The sequence below is a fragment of the Microplitis demolitor genome, chromosome 10, assembly GCF_026212275.2.
Source record: "Microplitis demolitor isolate Queensland-Clemson2020A chromosome 10, iyMicDemo2.1a, whole genome shotgun sequence".
Taxonomy (NCBI): Eukaryota; Metazoa; Arthropoda; class Insecta; order Hymenoptera; family Braconidae; genus Microplitis; species Microplitis demolitor.
Genome location: NC_068554.1, coordinates 3,186,942 through 3,211,413, shown reverse-complemented (window position 1 = coordinate 3,211,413; position 24,472 = coordinate 3,186,942). Strand labels below are relative to the sequence as shown.

Below are 24,472 nucleotides of genomic sequence, written 5' to 3'. Positions count from 1 at the left end.
ATGTATTATTTTAATAAATATCTCATTTTTTTAAATTTATTATTAATATTTTATTAATTTAAATGGTGCTGAGATGTATTTAATATTGCAGTGTTGCCAAGTATCGAATTTTATGATTTTTGAATATTAAAACCACAAGACTTATACGACTAGATAATTATAATTTCTTAAATAATTTTTTTACTAAAATAAAAATATTAAGAAAGGAAATTAATCAAATGAACTGGAAATGAGTCGTTGGTGGTAACTGGCAACACTGCGCAGAAAATAAAAAAAATTATTTACACCTTTAATTTATTTTAATTGTAATTTAGGCTGCAAAAGTTGTTTTTAGAATTTTTTGATGAAAACTTTGGCGTAATTATCAATTAAGACGTACTGTCAAGAGTCTGCTAACTTAGTGATTGGAATTCAAATGATGGGGACGAAATAACCTCAAAAAAATGACCGGAGTCAAAATAATAAAAGAAATTTACTTAGTAATAAAAAATTATAATAAAAATATCCTAAATTAAGGTAATTAGTATTTAAAAATGAGCGTGAATGTAGCAGACACCAGGCAAACTTAAAATTATTAGTCAATAATTAATAAAAAAAAGTTTTTTAAAAATGCGCATTTAAAAACTTGAAATTAATAAGCGCATTTTTTTTAAATATCATATCTTTAATTACTTCCTCTATTTACTAATAATTTTAAATTTGTTTGATGTCTGCCACATTCACACTTATGGTACTGAAGTTAACCGACGTCTAATAATTTTTTTGTCTTTGTTAAAACAATAAATTATAAAAAAAAAAGTATTTGAAAAAATGGCACCTGTAGTTTTTCAAATTTTCTACATGTGCATATTTTAAATTTTTTAATTAATTAGTTGAAAGAAAAATCTTAAAATTTTAAATTGTCTGTTAACGAGGATCATTTCACACTTGTATTTAAAAACGTAATTTTCAGCAAAAATAACGTAAGTAAGGTTACTTAAACTCCGGTTAAAACTTCAGTTGCACAGTTACATAACCTCTTATACATAAATTTAAAAAAAGGATTAAAAAGTATTAAATTTAGAAAAATGTATTTTTAATTCATTGATCTTTATTACGAACTTATAATTGTTTGCTCACATATTTTTATTCGTTTCGTGTTATTGTTTATGTTGTTATTACTTCAATTATTTTAATTCGCGCATCAATTATCATTGTATTCGAAAAAATTAAAAATTATCTCTTGACATAATTTATTAATCGGTAGTATTAATTAATTAATTAATTAATTATTATTTTCATGTGTTTTTTTTCTGACCAATCTCATATCATTCTATTTAATCACAAACAACACAATTACACATTATAAATCGCTAATAATGTACGTGCGCAAATGAGCTTTCTGTCATATTTTGGATTTGATCACAATTAATATTTATTTTAAATTGTTGCTGTTTTAGCTGTTGATTTATTATCTTTACCCACAGATGATAATGATACCTGACGATTCATATTTACTGTAGCAGCTGAATTAATAACTGCGGTATTAGCACTCGGAGTTGTTGTTATTTCAGCTCCTCCCATTGTTATTTTATTTATCTCCGGTGGTCTAAATGCCTCAGCATATGGAAAACGTATGTGACATTTAGCTATATATTTATCTATTGCCTCATCACACGGACCGAAATCATTGTTACGCAGTGCTTCTAATATCCTTGTACAATTATTTAAATTTACACCAACTAATCCACCTTTTTTATTTTCATTCTCATCATCACAGCAATTGATAACAAGCGAAAGTGCTTTTTCCTGAGCACTTTGATCTAAAAAGTACATCATACGTCCGGCTTGCAATAAGTGCGGCAATGAATTTATATTTTTGTCCAAGAAATCCGAATTAAATTTAACCGGGTCGGTGGTAGAAAATATTTCACTCGTTTGTCGCTTAACAACTTCAGCAACTGGGACTTCAAGTTGCTGCTGTTGGTTTGTTGAAGTTAATTTTAAAAATCGTACCAGGCATGAATGGAGCTCGGGGTTGTTTGCATCTAGACGGTAGGCACGTTTTATTGATTGTAACATTAACAAAATTTTACCTGGAAAAAAAAAATTAATTTCTATTTAAGAAGAAACAGCTAATTAATTATTTGAAAATTACCTTTACGAATGTAGATCTCGAATGCCATGAGATGAGTCTCGATACGATCAGCAGCTAAATTTTGCAGTGGCTGTAAAAATTTAATGGCTTGTTCCAGTGGATCTTCAACCTGAAATTAATTATAAGTAATTAGATTTTTAAGTAAAAGTAAAGTATCAAATTTCAAATTTGTGCTAAACATGTAAAAAAAAAATCATTCAAAAAAAGTGAGACATGTGAATTTTTTTTTTTTTTACTATCAAAATTAAAAAATTTCAAAAAAAGTTTCTCTCAAAATTATCTGTCTCAAATTTAAAAGTTTCACATATCGAATTTATTTTGAATTTTTTTTACGCGGGTAATTTACAAGTCTTCTTTGCTCAGCAAATTTAAATTTGATTTAGAACATAAATTTTTTTTTGTAAATTTGATAACGAGACCTAATAACTGAAGACAAGGTAAATTCGTACAAATATATATGATAATAAATATACACATACTCGTTCAAGTTTTTCAGGAATTAATTCATCTAGTGTCGGTTGTTCAAAATCAGCATCAGCTTGTTGACGTGATTTATTGTGTTGCTCACGTTTTTCTTGAGCTTGAGCAGCTTGCTGTCGTTCAAGTTCAGCCTTTCTGCGTTGCTTCCGTTGTTTATTTCTCAGTTTTTTTAATTCTGACGGCGCCAAATTTTCTAAAACAAAAAATAAAATTCATGTCAACAACAAATTTAAAATTTAAAACTTATAATTAATAGATTTTCTAAATCCATAAATATAAAAATAAAAAAAAACGATACGCACTTTCTAATTATATAACAATAATAAATTAAATAAATAACTTATTATCCATATACTTTTTTAATAAAGTACATTGAGGATCGTAGTCATACAATCGATATGCCTCATGGATTCGCGAGGTTTGTATTTCAACCGTAAATAAAATTCTATTTAAATGTATGAATATATAGAATTTTTTCTATTATAATTATAGCATATATATTTATTTTATATGTATAAATTTTTTTTACTCTATATATTTAGTATACATAAATAATTGTTTATTTCCAGTTGATGTAATCGACAAACTACAATTGTATTACATCAATAAATATTACTAAACAAATTCTATATACGATAGATAGTCATAATAAAAATTCCTCTTTCACAGAATAAAAAATTTTTTAATTAATACTCTATTTCTTTAGTTTTATTACACAAATATTATCGTAATTCTTGAGAGACTGCTATTTTATTTGATATTTTTATTTGTGGACAAATATCTTGATCAATTTATTTAGTAATTTATCTGTAAATTACTTTTCAACCGGTAATTATAACTCAATTATCTCGAATTTAGATTAAAATGTATAAGCTTCAGTTTTTTTATTCTAGTTTTTAAAATTTCGATTGTATCTGTAGTATATAAGAAATGGAACATGTAATAATTATTCAATAGAATGGAATTTAAATATTTTTTCACTTTCGAAAACAAAAAAAGTTTTATTACTTAGTTTTGTTGATTCGGGATACTAGAAAAAATCGGGAGTGAATTCGGATTTTATTCAAATTTGAACTCATGGAGTTTCAGAGTTTTTTTAAAAAATCACTCCGCTAACGGAGTAAATAGGGAGTTGGTTTTTCCAGTGGAGTGATTTCAGTGGCCTGGATTTTATTTAAATCCACATTCACTCCGATTCGGAGTTTTATTACTAAAATAAATTTTCTTTAGGAGTTAATTTCACTCCGACCCGGAGTTTGAATATTAAAAGAAACTCCCCATCGGGGTATATTTTACTCCAAGGGAATTAAATAAATATGATACTGAAATTAGCTGACGTCTAATAATTTTTGAATTTTTTTTAAAATGATAAATTAAAAAAAAATACACTGTAAAAAATCGGGAATGAATTCGGAGTGATTACGGATTTTATTTAAATTCTTATTCACTCTGATTCGGAGTTTTAATATTAAAATAAACTCCCTTCGGAGTAAATTTCACTCCTAGGAGATTTAATAAATAAACGGTCATCTGCTCCGGATTTAATTCGCGTTCACTCCGAAAATTTTTGTAGTGTATTCATAATTATATTAAACGTTTGCATTCTGAGTAATGTTTTATATATACATTTATTTAAAATTAATCACAGACAGTACATATACTCAAGCACACAATTACACAATTATAAATTGCATATTTTTCATATATATATGACTTACTATTTAAAAAAAAATACATATATTTGAATAATTTGAATTTATTTACAAAATAGCGATTAATTATTTATTTTAAAATCAGTTATGGCATTTGACTAACATTTAAATTTCTTAAAACAAAAAAAGTTTAAAAAAAAAATGTAAATTTTAAATATTTAATTACGATTCTGTTCCGTGAAAAAATTTTTTTTATTTAAAATTTCTAATAAATAATTTCATAAATTTTTCAGTAAAATAAAAAGTTAAAATTTCTTGAAAATTAAATGGCAAAAAAAAATCAATAAAATAAAATAATTAGTCCCAGTACTTAAGTGTTAAATAAAAACAAACTTTTTATAATTTAAATTAATAGCCGCGTAAATTTTTTATTTAAAAGTCAACTAAATAATTTTGAACAGAGCAATAAAAATAATAAAATGGACAGTAATTAAGATACTTATCCAATTAAATAAATTAACATAAAACGGTTTCGAATAAAAAACATCGAGATTCAAAGTAATAACGTGATAAAAAAATGTAATAATGTGTTAAATATATATATTTATATAGCAATGTAAGGTATTCACGTGTCTTTATTATTATATTGAATTTAGCGATAGTATTATTATGTGAGAGGTATGTGGATATCACGAGTATGGTGAAGGGTGTGTATAAAACGTGCACCACGTGAGGCCACGGTTAGGCGTGGCGTTCGCTTTCTGCCTTCTAGTATAAAATAAATAAATAAATAAATTTTTTTAAGTTTTATAAAACAATGTAAGTACATATGTATACCTATAGCCAGCGAGCGTTACACTTATTAGACTATCGTCATCGTCATCGTCGTAGTCTGAGCCGACGTCGTCGTCGTCGAGTTGGAAAGGCATTTTAAAATGTAACATTACATTGTTACCTTTATATATATAGATATATGTTTAATAGAATGAGTAGAATGCACAACGCCCCAATTGATTGTGTAAACTCTTTTCGTACTTTTATATATGTCTATATTTTAAATATACATGTATATATATTTAAAAGGATTCAAATGATCTACGAAATTAAAAATCATGTCAAGGTTACTAATCAATTGTTCTCTTTATGATAAATTACAAAATATATATCAAATATTATTAAATGATTTATATATTTTTATTGCTATTTAGTTTGACAGATAAAAAAAAACTAGTGCGTATTTATTAAATATATATAGTTTTTTTTTTTTTAATTTTTTTCTTATGTGTATGGATAAAAGAAAAGTGAATTTTCGCTTGGCGAAACACAATAAACGTGCTCACAATTTAAAACTATATGTTATGAATAAAAAAATTTATAACAGTAGTAAATGAGAAAAAAAAAAAGAGAAAAAACCAGGAAGACAAAATTTACGTGAATTCATTTCATCGTCACGCGGTATGATTATTACAGAGTATTGTCTGTTATATATCTTTATATATTTTTTAATATTTATAATAAGAATTATCTAATTTTATATTTTATATTTATGGAGTTATTTATTGTATATTATGTAACTTTTTTTTTTTTTTGTTAAATATTTTTAATAAGTTGCGGAATTACTTTTGAAAATTATTATTATTATTAATGCTGTCAAAGTTTTTAATAATAATAATAATAATAATAATAATAATAATAATAATAATAATAATAATAAGAAAATATTTATAGTCTATATAGTATTAGAAAAAAAGTATAAAATTAATAAATATTTAATAAAAAACTAATATTTACAGAGAAAGTTAATAACGTAAAATATAATGCGTAATAAATACAGCAACAACAACAACAATCATAATAATTAAAAAAAAAAAAAAAAAGAATAGTATGTATGGTGTTTGCCAAGGTGAAGGAATCCACGTTCTCACCCATTGTATAAAGTGATAAAATATCTTTCCATACAAATTGTTTAATCCTATTCATCTATATATAATTTTTTTTTTTTTTTTTTTTTTTTTTTTTTTTTTTTTTTTTAAACACACTTCTGTTCATTGTGACCAGACGTGTGAACACAAGTTAGAGCTAATTCGTTTAACAATTAACGTGTGTGCGTCTATTATTATTTATTCCCTCTTTTAAATTACTACAAGCTCTCCTCTCCACCTTCTTCTCAGTAGTGGCAAATAAAATAAAACCTTGGGTTAATCACTATTTTAGCATCACGGCGATCACGAGTTAGCCTTGGGATTTTCCATATGATTATCATCCGCAAAAAAATTAAATAAATATTAATAACTGTAAATGATTATTTATTTATACTTATACATGTATGTATATATTTATATATATATATATATATATATATATATATATATATTTGTATACAATGTATATAAAAAATAAAGCATTATTTAAATTAGATGCACACGCTTTCTTGTGAGAATTAGAGCGTTTTATTTTTTCATTTAAGAGATCATATAGTTTCTTTTCAAGAAACTAAACTATCATATATTTATAAATTTTTTACATACATATCAATGTATATAGAGAAAAAAATTTTCTTATAAAAAATAAAAACGTTATCATTAAAATTTCACTCGTACAGGAAGAGATTACCGTTTATTTTTCTTCTCAATCTAACTTGTATCGATAAATGTATGCCGCGTAATAAAATTATTCTGTGTTCAATTATTTCTTGCCTATCGAGTTTCATTTTTATCGATTGGAAAACAATTAGCCGGTAATTAATTAATAACTTTGTTTATTGGCTTACAAATATAATTTAATATTTATAACGTTTTTTTTTTTATCGAATCACTTTCTTGGACTTTCTTGCGGCCGCGTGAAATTAGAAATTGTGAATCGTGGCATCATTAGGTATTCTCGCGACAATGTTACGGTAATTTTTTTACAATACACAAGTACAATGACCTTGTATAGAATATAAATAATACTTAATATATATAAAGAGAGGAAAGTACAGTAGTATGGAAAAAAAAAAAAAATAGAAAAATGAAGAAAAAAAAACGTTAATGACTAAAGAAATAGTGAAGGTGATGCATTAATAGTAAAAGTGTCGCGCCTTACTTGCTTCTCATTTTTTTTTTTTCCACAAACATTTCCTTTGTTATTATTATTATTATTATTATTATTATTATTATTAATATTATTATTATTATTATTATTATCATCATTAATGTTATTATTAATCGTAGTTATTTTTGAAATTAATTGTTATAATAATTATCAAAAAAATTTTTGTAAATACTAATACAGAATGTGAATTTAAAACAAATTATTATTATTATTGTTATTATAATTGTTATTATTATTATTATTATTATTATTATTATTATTATCATCATTAATGTTATTATTAATCGTAGTTATTTTTGAAATTAATTGTTATAATAATTATCAAAAAAATTTTTGTAAATACTAATACAGAATGTGAATTTAAAACAAATTATTATTATTATTGTTATTATAATTGTTATTATTATTATTATTATTATTATTATTATCATCATTAATGTTATTATTAATCGTAGTTATTTTTGAAATTAATTGTTATAATAATTATCAAAAAAATTCTTGTAAATACTAATACAGAATGTGAATTTAAAACAAATTATTATTATTATTGTTATTATAATTGTTATTATTATTATTATTATTATTATTATTATTATTATTATTATGAAAAGTTTTATCATATATAGAAAAATTATTAATTAATGAGTAATAATTACATGAATAAATAATAATTATTATAAACAATATAAATCTATCAAGTATTTATGATTCATATATAACCGCCTACATATTAATAATTAGAATAAATATATAATACATTCCCATAAATAGATATCGAACATATACTTATAATCGTCATCATCTTTGTCATCGTAATTAAATCGCGTAATAACCAAAGTACGTCTTTATTCTCAGAATTCTTACATAGAAATCACATAAAAAAAAACTCTTAATTGAAATAAAAAATAAAAATCAAGGATGAAAATTATTTTAAAAAATTGTACCATAAATTTAGGTACAAAATGACCCTGAAAAATAAAATAACTTAATAATATATAAACTCTCACGGTCTATTTTTAAATTGACCTCGTATAATTTTTTATTTAAAAAAATTATGCGTATTTATATAAATTAAAATAAATAAATAAATATATATATATGAATAAGTTTTTCTTAAAGTAAATTTATTATCGCGTTAAATATTAAAATATAAATTTAATGGGGTATAAGAAAGGCTCCCTTCCTAACATCAGTACATTTAAGATTGAATGAGTTGGCGGTAGCAAGAAGTGGAAAATTATAAATATATATCCATATACATATATATAACAACAGTATAGCGATAAAGAGAGAAGGGATGCACGATGGTGAGATCAGTTTGTACTCGAGGTGGAGGCAATCCACGAGGATATCGTGTGCCTCAGTCAAACTCAGTTATTCAAGATATTTAGTGCATGTGTGGCTAATTTTTTACTTTATTCAAGTGTAATTAATAACTACATACTTTAATTAACAAATTTCCTTTTTATATTTCTATCATTTACAAAAAAAAAATTACCACCAATTAAATACAAAAATCCGTGGTAATTTTTTTTTTTAATTAAAGAAAAAAAAACCCATGGGAACGTTGGATTTAATATTGAAATGCACATGAGTGCATATGAGTGACCAAGTTATTGTTATATGTTATGAGTTATGAGTATCGGTAAAATTTAAAAATAATAGGAACTAAAATAAATAAAATAATTAATGTACCAAAGAACATCCTTAGGATTTCAACGAATAATAAATCGTGAGTGTTTATTATTTTGTAATAAAATTATTTGCCATTGATGATTGATAATTATTTGGTAATGTGTCGATTTGAATTATGAGATGTAAGAGTTCTATTATTATTTAAATTAGTGGGCAAAGAGGTGAATGCATTAAATTTAAAATTTTATTTTTAACGATCGACAATCAATAGTCTTGAGGTAGTGATTATGTAGAGTAGGCCCGTGATATTTTTATAATGGCACTATGGTGAAAGTCGTAAACATCATTGTGTGATCGTGTATATAATTATGGTCAATGCAAATTTTTTTTTAGAATTACTTACTAAAGGACAAATTATAATTTAATCTACTGTTTAATCACTGGGACAATTTTTTTAATTTTTTTATTGCATTAAAAAAAAAAATTTTCTCAAGAAATTTTTTCATCAAAAAATACCAATAAATTTTTTTTTAAATCTGTCCCTATTCAAAAATTTTTTTTTAAATTTCTCATAAAAAAAAAATTTCTTTAATTACAAATAAAAATTTTTTAAATTAAGTAAAATTTATTAATTAAAAATATGTGAATTTAATTTGAAATATTTTTCTTAGTAAAAATAAAATTTAACTTTTCTCAAAAAAATATAAATAAATATTTAAATATTTATTATACTAAGAAAAAAAGAATATGATTGTCATAGATATTAATAGAGATTAGAGGATAATAAATAATAAAATTTAATAACTTGACAAATCGTTTATAAATAAAATGACATCAGAAATAAAAACTATTTACGAAAGTGGTATAATTTATTTATTTGAATCTACTAATTTGACAGATTCGTCTTATCGTTCAAGTACTTTCACATTACTGATTAATATATATATATATATATATATATATGTACTGAAATATAAATGAATAAAACGGTATTTGCTTTCCCATTTAATCGTAAAGATAATCTTAATCGTAGAGAAAAAACTGAGACTAGTGTAAAATTATAAATAACTGAGTGATTAACGTCTAGACAAATAAAATTACTATTGTTTAAAATTTTCTCAGGAAAAAATAAGATAATTAAATGGAAAAAAAAGCAGAGTCATTGATTTAAAGTGGTGAAAACCTTGATTCGACCTCAGTTTAAATTTAAACCGCGAAACGGGTCTTGCATTCGGAGTGATATTAAATATTCTTTGTATGTAAGTGATTTTTAAAAAAACTCAACGTCATAGTTATCGTTACCGTTTGTTATAGAGTTAAGTATAGTTGCTATTAAATTGCAACCAGGCCCCCATGGAAAAAGATAAAGAGAGAGAGGTCAATTCGAGCGTGGGAATGCGTTCAAAAGTTTACATGAGGGCGGATAGAATAAAAAAATATATATATATCTTTATCTTAATAAATAATTCCGCGTGGTTCAAATAATATGTGTATGTAGATTGTAGGTACATTTCAATTGTAACCTGCATTGCAAGTCATAAATATATATTATGAAAAAATATGAAGGTATATGACTATTGTTTTTATTGAGAGTAAAAATTCAAATTCTTGAGCTTAGTTTACTCGAGAATTTATTATCTACATGTAAAATAAATATGTCTTGTTATGCATGAATTTTGTAATGTACTAATTTAATTAACAGACGTGTGTTAATTATATTCAAGTACGTGATATATTTAAAATTTTTTTTCTCTAATTTAAAAGTCAAATTATTTAGTAAAATAATATTTCAAATTTAAAAATATGAATTTAAATAAAGGCGCGATTTATTTTTATTTAAAAAAAATTTTGAATTTTATAAAATTACTTTTAAAAATAAGAGGCTAATATTTTTTGTTGTTTACAATATGCAGAATTAATTGAATAATTTATAAGTTTCTGGTAGATCACCGGTACCCAAATGGTCCGGGTTCGATTCCCGGTTTGGTATTAGTCAGAATTATATTTTTAAATTTATTTATAAACTATCGTTCAAGTGATTCGTCATTTTTTTTTTATGCTGAAAAATGTGGGAACTTTTTATGGTAAATAATTTTTTCCGAGGATAATTATTTACATAAATTTTTAATTGAGAGAAGTCTTAACTTTTTTTTCTATTACACGCAAGTCGACGAACGGTACTATCCTCGGCACTTGCGCAGTAAATATAAACTTTGTCCACGTTTTTTCTTATAAATAAACGGACACTTTTTAATTATGAAAACATAGATTGCCAGATAATTGAGCCTCGTTTTTAATTTTGGGCTTGTGGAGGCTTTGAGAGAAAAATTTAAAAAAAAAATTACTACAAGTTTTTCTTGAAGAAAATAAATCAGAGCAATAATTGAAACATAAAATGGAGATTATTCGCGTTTGAAATTGAAGTGTCATAGTAAAGCAGAACCATTAATTCAAATTAACTCCGTCACTTAGATTTACGGAGTTTTTTTTTAAATCACTCCGATTTAAAGTTTTAATATTAAAACAAACTCCCTTTCAAAGTAAATTTTACCCCGAGGTAATTAAATAAACAGTCATCATGTACCCGAAGATCAGAACGTTTTTCGCGCAACGAAATTGAAAAAAGGAAGTTGAGGCTGGCCTACAATTTTCGGCCGAAGTGGAAAACATTTCAGAAATCTAGATCCAGTAGATTTTTTACTTTTTATTTCCGTTTCGTGAAAAAAATTCTGTTCTTCAGATAAATCAGCATCCACTTCGCATTTACTCAGAATTTAAGCCGCGTTCGCTCTGAAAATTATTCGAAATGCGAATTACTGTAACCGCTGAAAAGTTTACTATGGCCATGGTCAATTTCCATTAGATGGCCGACCTGATCCGGCCTTACTATGACACAGGATTTCAAAGTAGAATAATTCAGAGAAATATCGAAAAAAATGACATAATAAATTGTCGGTATGAATAGAATAGTTTACAGACTACTAATAAAATATATTAGTAACCTGTAAGTTAAGATGATTATGTTTTATAAACTACACAAGATCGGGATGAGAGACGACTATTATGCAAGTACATAAACGTGCTTCCTCTTATTGCGATAGTAGTACATAATAGTCGCGCGGTCAATGCCAAGGTATTCTGCTTTGCTTCTTCAGCCTCTCTCTTTATCTCTCTTATACAAATACACATATAAATATATGAATATGTAATACATTATAAATAATATGCCCTCATAATTATAATATTTGAATATTAATACCCACGTGTGCGTTGACGTTTAATTGAATTTATCGACGAGCAAATAAATAAAGTATAAATATATAACAGTTTTATTTAAAGTAAAATACTTCTCACGTTCAGCTGATTTATAACAAAACTATTATAATATATTAACTACAATAAACGAGTGCAGTTGCAGAACAGAATTATAAGTCTGCAATAAATTCCCATTTAACTGCAACAGGATATTTTTTTTTATTTCATTTTTAAATTCTATTTAATCAATTATACAATTATTATTGAATTAATCGGCGCATTAGATTAAAATATTTTTTATTTCCATGGTAATTGTCGATGAACTAATTGTACAGGATATTCTGCGCATAACTTGTTTTATAACATTTGTTTTTTTTTTTTTTTTAATTTTAATTTTATATTTTTATGCATTATTATAAGTTAATTAAATAGTTATTTTTATTTCTTAATATATATAAATATATATAAAAATAAAAAACAGTATTTTTAAATTCTTAACGATGTGTAAATTGCGAATATCCTTTTTTGGATTTAATTTATTACTCCACCCTTCCCGAGGGAAAAATTTATGTATGTACATATATAAATATATGTGTAGATATATACATATACATATATCTATATGTATATATATGTATAATGTATTATAGTGAGTACATATAAGTGAAAAGTGTTGAAACTAGACCCAGACACACCCATGGGTCACGTTGGCCTTTCACTCTCACTCGCGCGACAGTACACGATTCAATTTAAACATGTTTCGCGTTTTAAATCTTTTGATACATATTTCTATATATATATATATTCAAAAACAATTCGTGAAATTGTTCATTGACTAAATTCTCACGGGTAAGGATCGACTGGAAAAAAAGAACATTTATGTTTGGAAAAAAAAAATAAAAAATAAAAAAAAAATTTGAATCGTTTGGGAATTTCTACGACTAGTCAAATTATGATAATAATTATAATAACAATTAAAATAGCAATGAAGTAAAATAGTTTTTTTAGTTTACGTAGAAATAGAAAGTTTAAATTTCTTAGTATATATAGATTTTATTAATTTAATGTGTATAATTAAGAGACACACGTTTCATGACTGTAGCTCGAGCATGTACAGGAAATAACGGAATTAAATTGAACGTTTTTAAATTAACAATAAAATATAACAAAAAAAAAATTTACTTTCTTCGATCAACAGCCAGGGCAATTGTTTCGTCGTACTGTAATTACTGTAATTACGATATATATATTTATATATATGTTTTTTATGTATGTATGTAGATTTTTATTTTAAATTCAATTAAGATAAATTAAAATGTAATTAACGTTTTTTTTACGCGTCATCGAACGTGAGGAACGAAAAAAAAAAAGAGTTTTTTTTCAAGACAAAAAATTTATTATATTTATTATGTAATTTCACATAATAATTATTTTTAATAAATTAACGTGTTCACAAATAGTCGCTTGTTAAATATGAGTGAATGGTTTGAAGAAAGAAAAAAAAACCATTCACTATCGAGTATTTGACCGTGAAAAGTGATTGGTAGTTTATTACATGAGCTACGAATTTTAAAAATATATATTTAATTTGGCAATAAACTGTTACAATAAAATGTAATGTATCGGAGTGTAATATTAAAAGAAAATAAAAATAAGTTTATAAAGAATGCGGAGTCAATGAACGGATTTTGTATTATGAAAGACCGCGGTTCGAATCCCGTCTTGAGTAATTAGGAAATCGTGACTTTTTTTAATGCAAAAAAAACTTAATATATTTATTTTTTAGTTGTAGCAACAATAATAATCATTATTATTGTTATAAATTTTAAAATGAGTTCTGAATTAACTAAAATTCTTTTTTAAATTCCAATCCGTGAAATAATTAAATTTTTCTATAAAACTTTCCTATGAAACTGAAATTAGCCGATGTTTAATTTTTTTATTTTTTAAAAAACGATAAATTAAAAAAAAAAAAAAATAATTGAAAAAATTGCACTTATAGTCTTTTAAATTTTCTACATGTGCATTTTTTCACATTTTTTTTTTCTTTAAATCTAACTGTTGAAAAAAAATTCAAACATTTTTAATTGTCTGCTACCTTCAGGATGATAACTTTGGGTTACTGAAGTCAGCTGACGTCTAATAACTTTTGGATTTAAAAAAAAAAAAATAATTTTAAAAAATTGTCCTTATAGTCTTTTAAATTTCCTACATGTGCATTTTTTTAGTTTTTTTTTTTTTTTTTTCTTTAAATTTAATCGTTCAAAAAAAATTCAAAAATTTTCAATTTTCTGCTAACCAGAATCATAACGTTCCTTCAAAAAAAAATTATAAAATAATCTAAAGAATTTTTTTTTTCTATTTTCAGATGCCGTGGACAGTTTTCAAAAAATTACTATTATTTAATATAATAGCCATACTTGCGATAAGTAATAACTACACAAGTGCTGCGACAAATCATCGCAAGCGTTACATCCAACGGAATAATAACAATAATAATAATAATAATATTAGTAATAATAATAATAATAATAATAATAGTAGTAATAGTAATTTATCATCAATCGAACCGATAAATAGAGGTAATGTTAATAAAAATAATATTAATGTAAATATAAATAATAGTGAAAGTATAAAAAATGCTCCGAAAAATATTCAAGAAATGTTGAGAGACGACAAAGAAATAGATGACAAAGATACAGCCAAATGGGACAGCTTACTATCATCATCAACGGGTAATGGCAAAGAAAAAAAACCCAATCGTGATGAAGATGATGACAAAAAAACTTTAGCGCAACAAGTAAAAGAAGGGAAGTACGGATTAATACAAAATGAATTGTCATCAAAAAATTTAAAACGACCAGGGATAATAAGTTACTCATCAAATCCCGATATACCGCGCGACAATTCAAAAAATTTCGGCGGATTAGATAATGAAGAAATTTGGTTGGCTGAAAATCATTTGCTTGTTATAAAAGGCGGTGACTTTGGTGACGACAGTGACGCGGGACTTAAAAATACCGATTTACATGATTGGTCACCAATTGATGACTATCAAGCGCCTAAAAGACAAGTTCGTATACCATCAAATCCTAAAATACCACCGCCGTTTCCCATTCAATTGACTGACGGCGGTCCAATTAAAATAATCGGCCGTAATTCAACAAGTGACAGCTCTGATGACAACGAATCATCTGCTCAGTGGATTATTCCCGATGGTCTTGTTCCTTTTAATGGCACATATTTTATTCAAAATGAAAGTACTAATGACACAACGACAAACGATGATGATGATGGACGTAAAACAACAACCAAATCAAGTCCGACATTTGCTGGTATCATTGGCCCATTTTTTCCCGCGTTACCACCCGGTGCGATTTTTGTACCACCACCTACGTCATTCAATCAAACTGACTACGATGAAGATGATCAGTCAATTTATTATCCTCCTGTTTATAGTTTCAAGTATCAACAAGACAATTCTACAGTAGTTCCACCGGGTCCATTAGTCCCTGGAATTATTTTACCCCCACCACCCGATTTTTTTGCTCCTCTTGATGATAACAATCATAATAACAATATTACCAACGAAACGAATAAAATAAATAAAAATAAATGTTTAAAATGTACGGAATCCACGACAGTAAGACCGAAAAAAGTAAATAATTTAAATGTCACGACAGAAACCCAAAGCAAGCAAATAAAATTAAAAGAAAAAATAGCAACCGAGTCACCGGTTAATAAAAATAAATTAGATAATTATGTATCAATAAAAATAACAACACCGTCAGCGGTGACGTATAAAAATAAAGTAAATATAAGCAGGACAACTGAAAAATCTAAAATATCAGTATCTGTTTTAATGAAAAAAAAAATACGTCCAATAGTTGCTTATTATTCAACCACGCCCTATTACAATAAAAAATCAAGTGAAACAACATCACGGTCTCATAACAAACCGCGTGAAACAACACCCACACAAATTACATCAACTGAAAAATTAAATGGTAATTTAAAAGCCTCGTATTATTTTTACGAAGAGGATAATGAAGTAACAACACCTTTGCCTATTAATTATCAAGACAATGAGGCGCGTTTGTCTTATTATAAATTAGTTGTTGAAGAACTACCTCCTAAATCAATTTATCGTAAATTACCACCGACTACACCTCTACCACTTTCTTCATACAGAGTTTCAACGGCGACGCCCGCAAATTATTATCAAGTTGAAATAACTCCCTCGCAACAAACATCACAGGATTATCAGACGATTGAACCCTCTGTACAGTCGTTTAAGCAACAAGTACAGTTGCAGAGAGAACAACAGAAACAGCAGAAACAATATCGGCAGCAACAGCAGCAACAGTATCAACAAAATAAAATTGTAAATACAAGATTACAGGGACAAAGAGTTTTGAAAAGTCAATTTGAAACAGATTCTTTTTATAATAAAAAATTGTCATCGTCATCACCATCTTCTATTTTTAATATTAATCCTTTGATTACGTCTACAACTTCTAGACCACGGGAATTTTTAACTTCTACAACTATTAAATATAATAATAATAATAATAATAATAAAATTAGATCGAAGCCTATTTATCAATATAGTTTTGAAGCTGTTAATTATCCTCATGATCCAGTTATTATTTATCCTAATAATAATAATAATAATAATAATAATAATAATAATAATAATAATAATAATAATAATAATAATAATAATAATAATGATGATGATGATGAAAAATCATTTTACAATAAATGGCAAGAAGATAAAGAACAATCAGATTCAAATAATGAAGAAAAATCATTATATGATAAATGGAAAATAAAAAAAGAAGAAACAGACAATGAAGATAATAAATCTTATTACAATAAATGGGAATTAAAAGACACGACAGATTATTTAACAGATTATAATACTAATAATAACAATGAAAGATTAAAGAATAATGATAAAGATAAATTATATAATTATATTTCAACAACTCAATCACCTCTGTCACTACTAAGACACGAAGAAACAACATCAGACCCTAAGAGTATCTATTACACGAAACATGAGGACCAATATCTGGATGATGTGACTAAAGAATACTTTACAAATTTTGGTAGAAAAATAAAATACCGTTTGCCGAGTACGACTCCTATTTACAGCAGCCTGAGTACAGTCGCTTATGAAAGCGTTACTGCACGGCCACGGTATCAATTGAAGGAAGAAGATAAAAATTATTATGAAAAGCAGGAGATTAAAGAAAATAATGAATACTATGATAGTGTTTATTCATTGAAGAATGATATAAATATCAATTATCAACGTCCGTTGCCGACAATTAATCCAGACGCTGAATTTATTGATGACTATGATGGGTCGTTACCGGCACCGACAATTAGGACGGTAGCAAATAAAAACCAAGGGATAAAATCGTCTAAGCAGTACCGTTATCAGTCAAACCATCCAAGTTTGTTGCCTATTAATTATAATAACAATAATAATAACAATGATTATCATCAACGAGTACCGAATAGTTTTATTTCACTGTCTGGCAACCATCAGCAATATTATCAGCAAAGCAGAATTAAAAATCCACAGAATCCAATTTCACTGGCTGGTGATATTGACGTTAATTACAATAATCCTCCGCCCATAAATCCTGAGGCTGAGTTTATAAATATAAATCGTCCGCATTCACATTCAAATTCGAATTTGAATTTAAATTCAAATCAAAGACAAAATGGTGAATTAAGAAACGAACCTAGATCTTACTTTACCTACAGATTGCCTGGTGATGATGGACACGTTTATTTTTTTACTCCTCATGTTATTAATAGACAGCGGCAAGAAAACTACGGAGGAACTAGATTAAGAGGATTTAGATCCACGGAACAGAAACGTAATTAAATATTTAAAATTTACATTTTTTTTTAAACCTTTTTTGTTTTAAGAAATTTAAATGTTAGTCAAATGCCATAACTGATTTTAAAATAAATAATTAATCGCTATTTTGTAAATAAATTCAAATTATTCAAATATATGTATTTTTTTTTAAATAGTAAGTCATATATATATATGAAAAATATGTAATTTATAATTGTGTAATTGTGTGCTTGAGTATATGTATTGTCTGTGATTAATTTTAAATAAATGTATATATAAAATATTACTCAGAATGCAAACGTTTAATATAATTATGAATACACTACAAAAATTTTCGGAGTGAACGCGAATTAAATCCGGAGCAGATGACCGTTTATTTATTAAATCTCCTAGGAGTGAAATTTACTCCGAAGGGAGTTTATTTTAATATTAAAACTCCGAATCAGAGTGAATAAGGATTTAAATAAAATTCGTAATCACTCCGAATTCATTTCCGATTTTTTACAGTGTATTTTTTTTTAATTTATCATTTTTAAAAAAATTCAAAAATTATTAGACGTCAGCTAATTTCAGTATCATATTTATTTAATTCCCTTGGAGTAAAATAAACCCCGATGGGGAGTTTCTTTTAATATTTAAACTCCAGGTCGGAGTGAAATTAACTCCTAAAGAAAATTTATTTTAGTAATAAAACTCCGAATCGGAGTGAATGTGGATTTAAATAAAATCCAGGCCACTGAAATCACTCCACTGGAAAAACCAACTCCCTATTTACTCTGTTAGCGGAGTGATTTTAAAAAAAAACTCTAAAACTCCGTGCGTTCAAATTTGAACAAAATCCTAATTCACTCCCGATTTTTTACAGTGAATTAAATTTTCCTTTATAATAATAATGATAATAAATAAATAAAACTCACCAGTATCAATCTCTTGTATTTGAGTGGGATCAGGTAAAGGATTATCATGAAGCCGTAGATAAACATCCATTGCACACTTGGCAGCTTTGAAGTAAAACGGATGGGAGCGCAAAATGTCTTCTAGCCTGAGTAATCCGACGTATGATCTCAGAGTCATTTTACGCATGCAGTAGGTATGGAAATCAAACTGATCCTCAATTATTTCAGAAAAATGCTATAATGAAAAAAAAAAACCCATTAATTATTGAACGCATGATTAATTACTGATTATTGATATCGTAGTTTATTTAAATGAAACTTACACGATCGACTTCGTGGCATTTTTTTAATGCCTCCCCGTATTTTCCTAAACGCTGATAAGCGCGTGCAGCTTCCGTCTGTATCCACATGCATTGCATTTCATTAAGATTTTCCATCGGCGGTACACCTTCGCGTGTAAACTTACTACAAGTTTCTTCAGCTTCTTTAACGAGATTAGCACGCAGCATGTACTTGGCACATTTAGAATTTATGTAACGGTCAGCAGTATCTAAACCTTGTGCTTCATCCAGCCATTTGTAGGCATCTTGAACATTTCCACCGTGCTGTTTAATTAATTACATGTTTAATGCATTTAAAAATTGATAATCAAACATATAAATGGCCCAGTAACTGACCACAACTCCGTAGCTAATTTTTTTAGGAGTTTTACTATTTTATTGCGAGAAAATTGGAGCATGTTAATTTTTTTAAAAATCAGAGGTGATAAAATACCAGAGGTCTTGAACTGGGCCAGTCATTTTAATTAGTAATAAATAATACCTTATATATACGTCCTTTGGTAACAAAAAGTTCAATGAGTGTTGGTGTATGAGACAATGCAGCATTTATTTCTTCAAATGCCTTTTCAGTCATACCGAGATAATCATAATGCTGAGCTAAATAGTAACAAGTCCAGAGCAATGCTGATGCTGGTTCACGTGGATTATCTTTTTCAGTATCACTAAAATGACCGTGTTTTGTTAATGCTTCTTTGTATTCAAGTACCAGTGACTGTATGACATCAATTTTAGATTGTTCGGTATAAAGCGAACGTAAATTAACAAATAATGGTGGTACACCTTTATGTAAACCTGTTATTATTATAATTATTTATTAAAATATCAGGTAATTTATTTAAATATATAAAAATATTTAATGATCCTGAAGTTAACAGACAATTCAAAATTGTTGGATTTTATTTTTTCAACAAATCAATGACAAAAAAAAAACTAAAAATATGCACATGTAGAAAATTAAAAAAACTGCAGGTGCAATTTTTTTAAATATTTTTTTTTTTCACAATTTTTTGTTTAATAAAAATCCAAAAATTATTAGACGTCGGGTGACGTCAGTATCATAAATATGTATTGATAATATAATTAAAGAAATTACCTCTGCGTAAATATTTATCGACTAATATTTTGAATTGTTCACCAGTTGCGTAATTGAGTTGAAGACGACGAGGTGCCAGTGCACGAGGATATAATTCTTCATATCTTTGGAGCATTTTAAGTGTATCTTCAGGCGACGAATGCCGCTCAGCTTCAGCGAGCTTTCCGTAATACGTTGTGTTCTCGGGGTTTATGTTGAGAAGATCTTTGTAGACTTGAACGGCCTCCTCGTACTGCCGTAATTCAAGGCGCAGTTTCCCGTAAGTCTCTTTAACGGTTATTTTGTCACATATTTTATCGCTGTATTTATCGAGATGCTTTAATGCTTGTTCACTGTCTCCAGATTCTTGTATAACCAAGTTTTGGTACAGCAGTAATTCACTGTGCTCGTAGTCGTAACAGATCATAGGCGAATCGCGGAAGGTATCGAGAATTTTTAAAGCCGTCTCGTAGTCTTTTAATAAGTGATATGATATTGCAAATCCAATCCATGATGCTCTTTGGGTGGGCCTTAACATAAACAACTGATATCTCGTATCCTAAAAAAAAATATTTTATTACCACCCGATTTTTTAATTTACTCCGAAATTATTATCAATAAATTTTATTTAATTAATTTAAAAATCAGCGCGCATTTTTAAAAAATTTCATTTTTTCAATTATTCAATTAATTTATTTAAAACATAAATTTTCTCATACATGCCACACTCACACTCATAATTTTCACATAAAAACTTTAAATTCTCGTTTAAAATTTTTTATTAATAAAATTTATAAATAAAATGTACCTTGTAGCCGTCTAAATCTCTCATTTGTATTTGTAATAGTGACAAATCCCTAAGAATCTGAATATTATCCTTGTCCCACTTGAGAGCGTTCCTGTAAGCCTTGATAGCTTCATCATACTTTTTATCAGATCTCTGTAATAGACCGTAAACATGCCAGCAAACGTGAGACTGTAAATCGTTTCTCAACCCACGTCGTACATGATCATAAGCTTCTTCTTTTCTGCCCAAGCAATTGAGCGTTAAGCCTTTCATCGCCAGCGTTTCTCCATGTTCGCTAAATTTTGGATTCGACAGTATTTGTTTTGCGAATTTCAGTCCATTTTTATACTGCTTGTGCTCGTAACATCTCTGCAATTATTTAAAAACCATTAACATTCAAATAATTAACAAACAAACCCGCCTTCATTTCAACACCATTTAATTACTAATTACTAGTAAATACATGATTGAGGTTATGTCAAAAAAAAATTATTCTCAGCATCTCTACATCATCTGGCCTGTATTAAATGTCTCACAAAACCGACATTCAATTATTTTAAATAATTAATTAAACCAAAATCAATTAATTAATTGCAATAATAATTATTTATAAATAATTATAATAATTAAAAAAATTAAATAATTAATTAGTTTGAGACCGGAGTTTTAAATGGAAATTTAAATTTTAATTGATGGTATTTTTAAAAATGTTATTATATTTTTAGTATATTAATTTATATATATGTAATTTGTTTTTAAGTAATTGTTAAAAAAAAAACTTACGAGAATTCGTTTAAATAACGCATTTTCTTTTGGTGGCAATGGATTGCTAGAGGGCATTTTTGTATAAATACAAAATAATGATAGTTATTAATTTATTTATTATTATTTATTAAAACTGAATTAATATGAAAAATTTATTTTCACTACACACACAAAACCACCTCGTGGTCGACCGAAACACACACGGTCATCAAGAAATTTTTCAATACATATAGATATATGTTGTAGGTATATTAATATATGTATATATATACTGTACTTGAAAATATAGATATATGTGATCACGTGATCGAAAAGAGTGTTTGGCTAAAGGCTATAACGACGTTGACGGTAAGTTACATGGATTTTTATTCGAACGGATGAGGAGCGCAAGTGGCGGGAAAATTTGAAACTAAAATTCTTATGAGTGAATGTAGCAGATATTAGACAAATTTAAAACTTTAAATAAATAAAGTAAATAGTTAAAAAATGATATTTATAAAAAATACACTTATTAATTTTGAAATTTTTTAAATGCGCATTTTTTTGAAATTTTATTTTATTAATTATTTCATTTGTTTATTAATGATTTTAAATTTGTCTGATGTCTGCTACATTCACATCATAAATATTTTTAAATTAGCAGAGGAAGTAAAGGTCAAGGAAAATAATTTTGAATTCAAAATGTCTATATATACAAACAAAAGAATTGAAATTATTGAAAAGAATTTGAATTTTATAATTTTTAATTTTTTTTAATCAATATTTTTAAGTAGGGAAGGCAACAGACCCTAAAAAATTTGTTTATTTTCAGTAAAAAATATGTAAGTAGTGTATAGGTCCCGATTTTGGTCATTGTAGAGCCAGTTTTGGACACTGACATTTTAAATTAAATTTTTATTATTTTTATTTAAATCGAAGTGTTACCTTCGACTGAAATAACAATTATAACTTACTATTAAATCCTAATTTTTACCAACTTCTGATCCATGTCTGTACTACAGCAGTAAATTGGTGTCCTTATTCTCCATGGCTGCGATCGATTTGCAGAAAACTTCTAATCTTAATCTTAATTAAATAATAAAATATTTATGAGCAGTATATTAAATTATTAGTAAATTTTATTTGTAAAAAAGTTTCAACATTCATTTCGTACAAACGTATATTATTAATCAAAGCAATGTAGTTTTACAATGTGAACAATCATTCACAAAATTATAACGACAAATATTTTTATCAGCAGGTAAATTCTTATCAGTTGTACAATCAACTTGGTACAAACCACAGACACCAGAAGTTTCTATTTGATTAACATAAACATGCTTTGGTAAATCTGTACTAAAAAACTCCGTAGATTTAATATCCAAAGTACTGCAGTTTCCCAAGTGCTTGTAGTAACAAGATTTATCGTCGAAGATCATCGAATAAAAACATTTAATCCGATACCAGTTGCATTCATCAGATGATTCCTTTTTGAAGATGAATTGATAACTGGAAGGATTCAAGTAGTTTGCGACCCGGGTTCGGAAGAAGTTTATGTACTCAGAAGTCGTGGGGCATTTGCTTGAAAAGTCTAATGTCTGGGATATTTCTCTGCTTGTTCCGGAAGTTACGTTATTTTTAGTTGTTTGCGACGAAGATTTGTAATAATTGTAGGATTTATACTTTTCAAAAGTGTATCCGTTTACTGTTGGGTTTGAAGCTTCGGGCACTTTGACGTCACTAGCGATTTTTAGAGTTGCCATTCCAGGTATTTCCGTCCAAAATTCATAATTCACGTTGCTACTTCCGGCTAAAGCTGCTGAATTAATTGGTGATACCTGTAAATAATTAATTTTTTTTTATTTCACAAATGTCACGATGAGATGAATAAAAATTAAATTTTGTTTTATTTAATTGATGATAATTACCTGGATAAGTAGAAAATTTGTTAAAATTATACACAAGTTGAAGATCATCGTGAGTTTTAAATCATGTGGTGACTTCCGGATTAGATTTTAAACCTGATGCAGATCAACTGCAAAATTTATTTAAAAGAAAATTGGTGAAGAAACACGTGCCCGCGCTCACAGTAACTAGAGTTTTAAAATTTAAAATTGACTTGTGTAAAGTAAGTGCGCTGTCTGAGCCCTCGAGACCCCAAGTATCTCCTACTCAAAAATTACTGTCCGAAAAAATGAGAACGTAGTAATGCCAATGTTAGAGAGAGTACTAATTTCAAATAGCTTTAAAACTCATTAGCTAGGGCCGATATGAAGATTCATCAGCATAATAAAGATAAGAAAATTTACTAATTTCTTGGTTATTTAGGACTTAAGTGAAAATTTCATTTAGTAAAGAGTGACTTTTTCAAAGAAAATAGAGTTTTTAATTATTAGTTTTGGTAAATATAATTAAAATATTTAAATAAATAATACATTTTTTTTTTAATAATTTAATAAATAGTTTTTGTTATTTTCAGAAAATATCATACACTAGACT

At 26.6% G+C, this 24,472-nt stretch overlaps 3 protein-coding genes across 5 annotated transcripts; 1 reads left to right on the top strand and 2 right to left on the bottom strand.

The window, feature by feature from the left end:
* Window positions 1–1,068: 1,068 nt before the first annotated feature.
* On the bottom strand, window positions 1,069–22,223 carry LOC103570071 (N-alpha-acetyltransferase 15, NatA auxiliary subunit). The gene is made up of 9 exons (XM_014442011.2): window positions 22,013–22,223; window positions 21,251–21,598; window positions 20,464–21,001; window positions 19,852–20,162; window positions 19,353–19,634; window positions 19,051–19,264; window positions 2,617–2,810; window positions 2,138–2,246; window positions 1,069–2,075 (listed from the first exon to the last, which is right to left on the bottom strand). Exons 1-9 carry the CDS (start codon window positions 22,067–22,069, stop codon window positions 1,420–1,422), a joined length of 2,709 nt encoding a protein of 902 aa, XP_014297497.1. The 5' UTR covers window positions 22,070–22,223; the 3' UTR covers window positions 1,069–1,419.
* Window positions 8,671–18,356, top strand: LOC128668712 (bromodomain-containing protein DDB_G0280777). Of its 3 annotated transcripts, none has more exons than XM_053742159.1 (2): window positions 8,671–9,094; window positions 14,621–18,356. In XM_053742159.1, the coding sequence occupies exon 2, from the start codon at window positions 14,621–14,623 to the stop codon at window positions 18,155–18,157; it is 3,537 nt and encodes a 1,178-aa protein (XP_053598134.1). In that variant the 5' UTR covers window positions 8,671–9,094; the 3' UTR covers window positions 18,158–18,356. The 3 variants fall into 3 exon arrangements, with proteins under 3 accessions (XP_053598134.1, XP_053598135.1, XP_053598136.1); XM_053742160.1 differs by lacking the exon at window positions 8,671–9,094 and adding an exon at window positions 10,145–10,256; XM_053742161.1 differs by lacking the exon at window positions 8,671–9,094 and adding an exon at window positions 10,145–10,312.
* Window positions 22,224–23,163: 940 nt separating the features above from the next.
* Window positions 23,164–24,366, bottom strand: LOC103570072 (uncharacterized). The gene is made up of 2 exons (XM_008547673.2): window positions 23,902–24,366; window positions 23,164–23,811 (listed from the first exon to the last, which is right to left on the bottom strand). Exons 1-2 carry the CDS (start codon window positions 23,947–23,949, stop codon window positions 23,164–23,166), a joined length of 696 nt encoding a protein of 231 aa, XP_008545895.1. The 5' UTR covers window positions 23,950–24,366.
* Window positions 24,367–24,472: the final 106 nt, after the last annotated feature.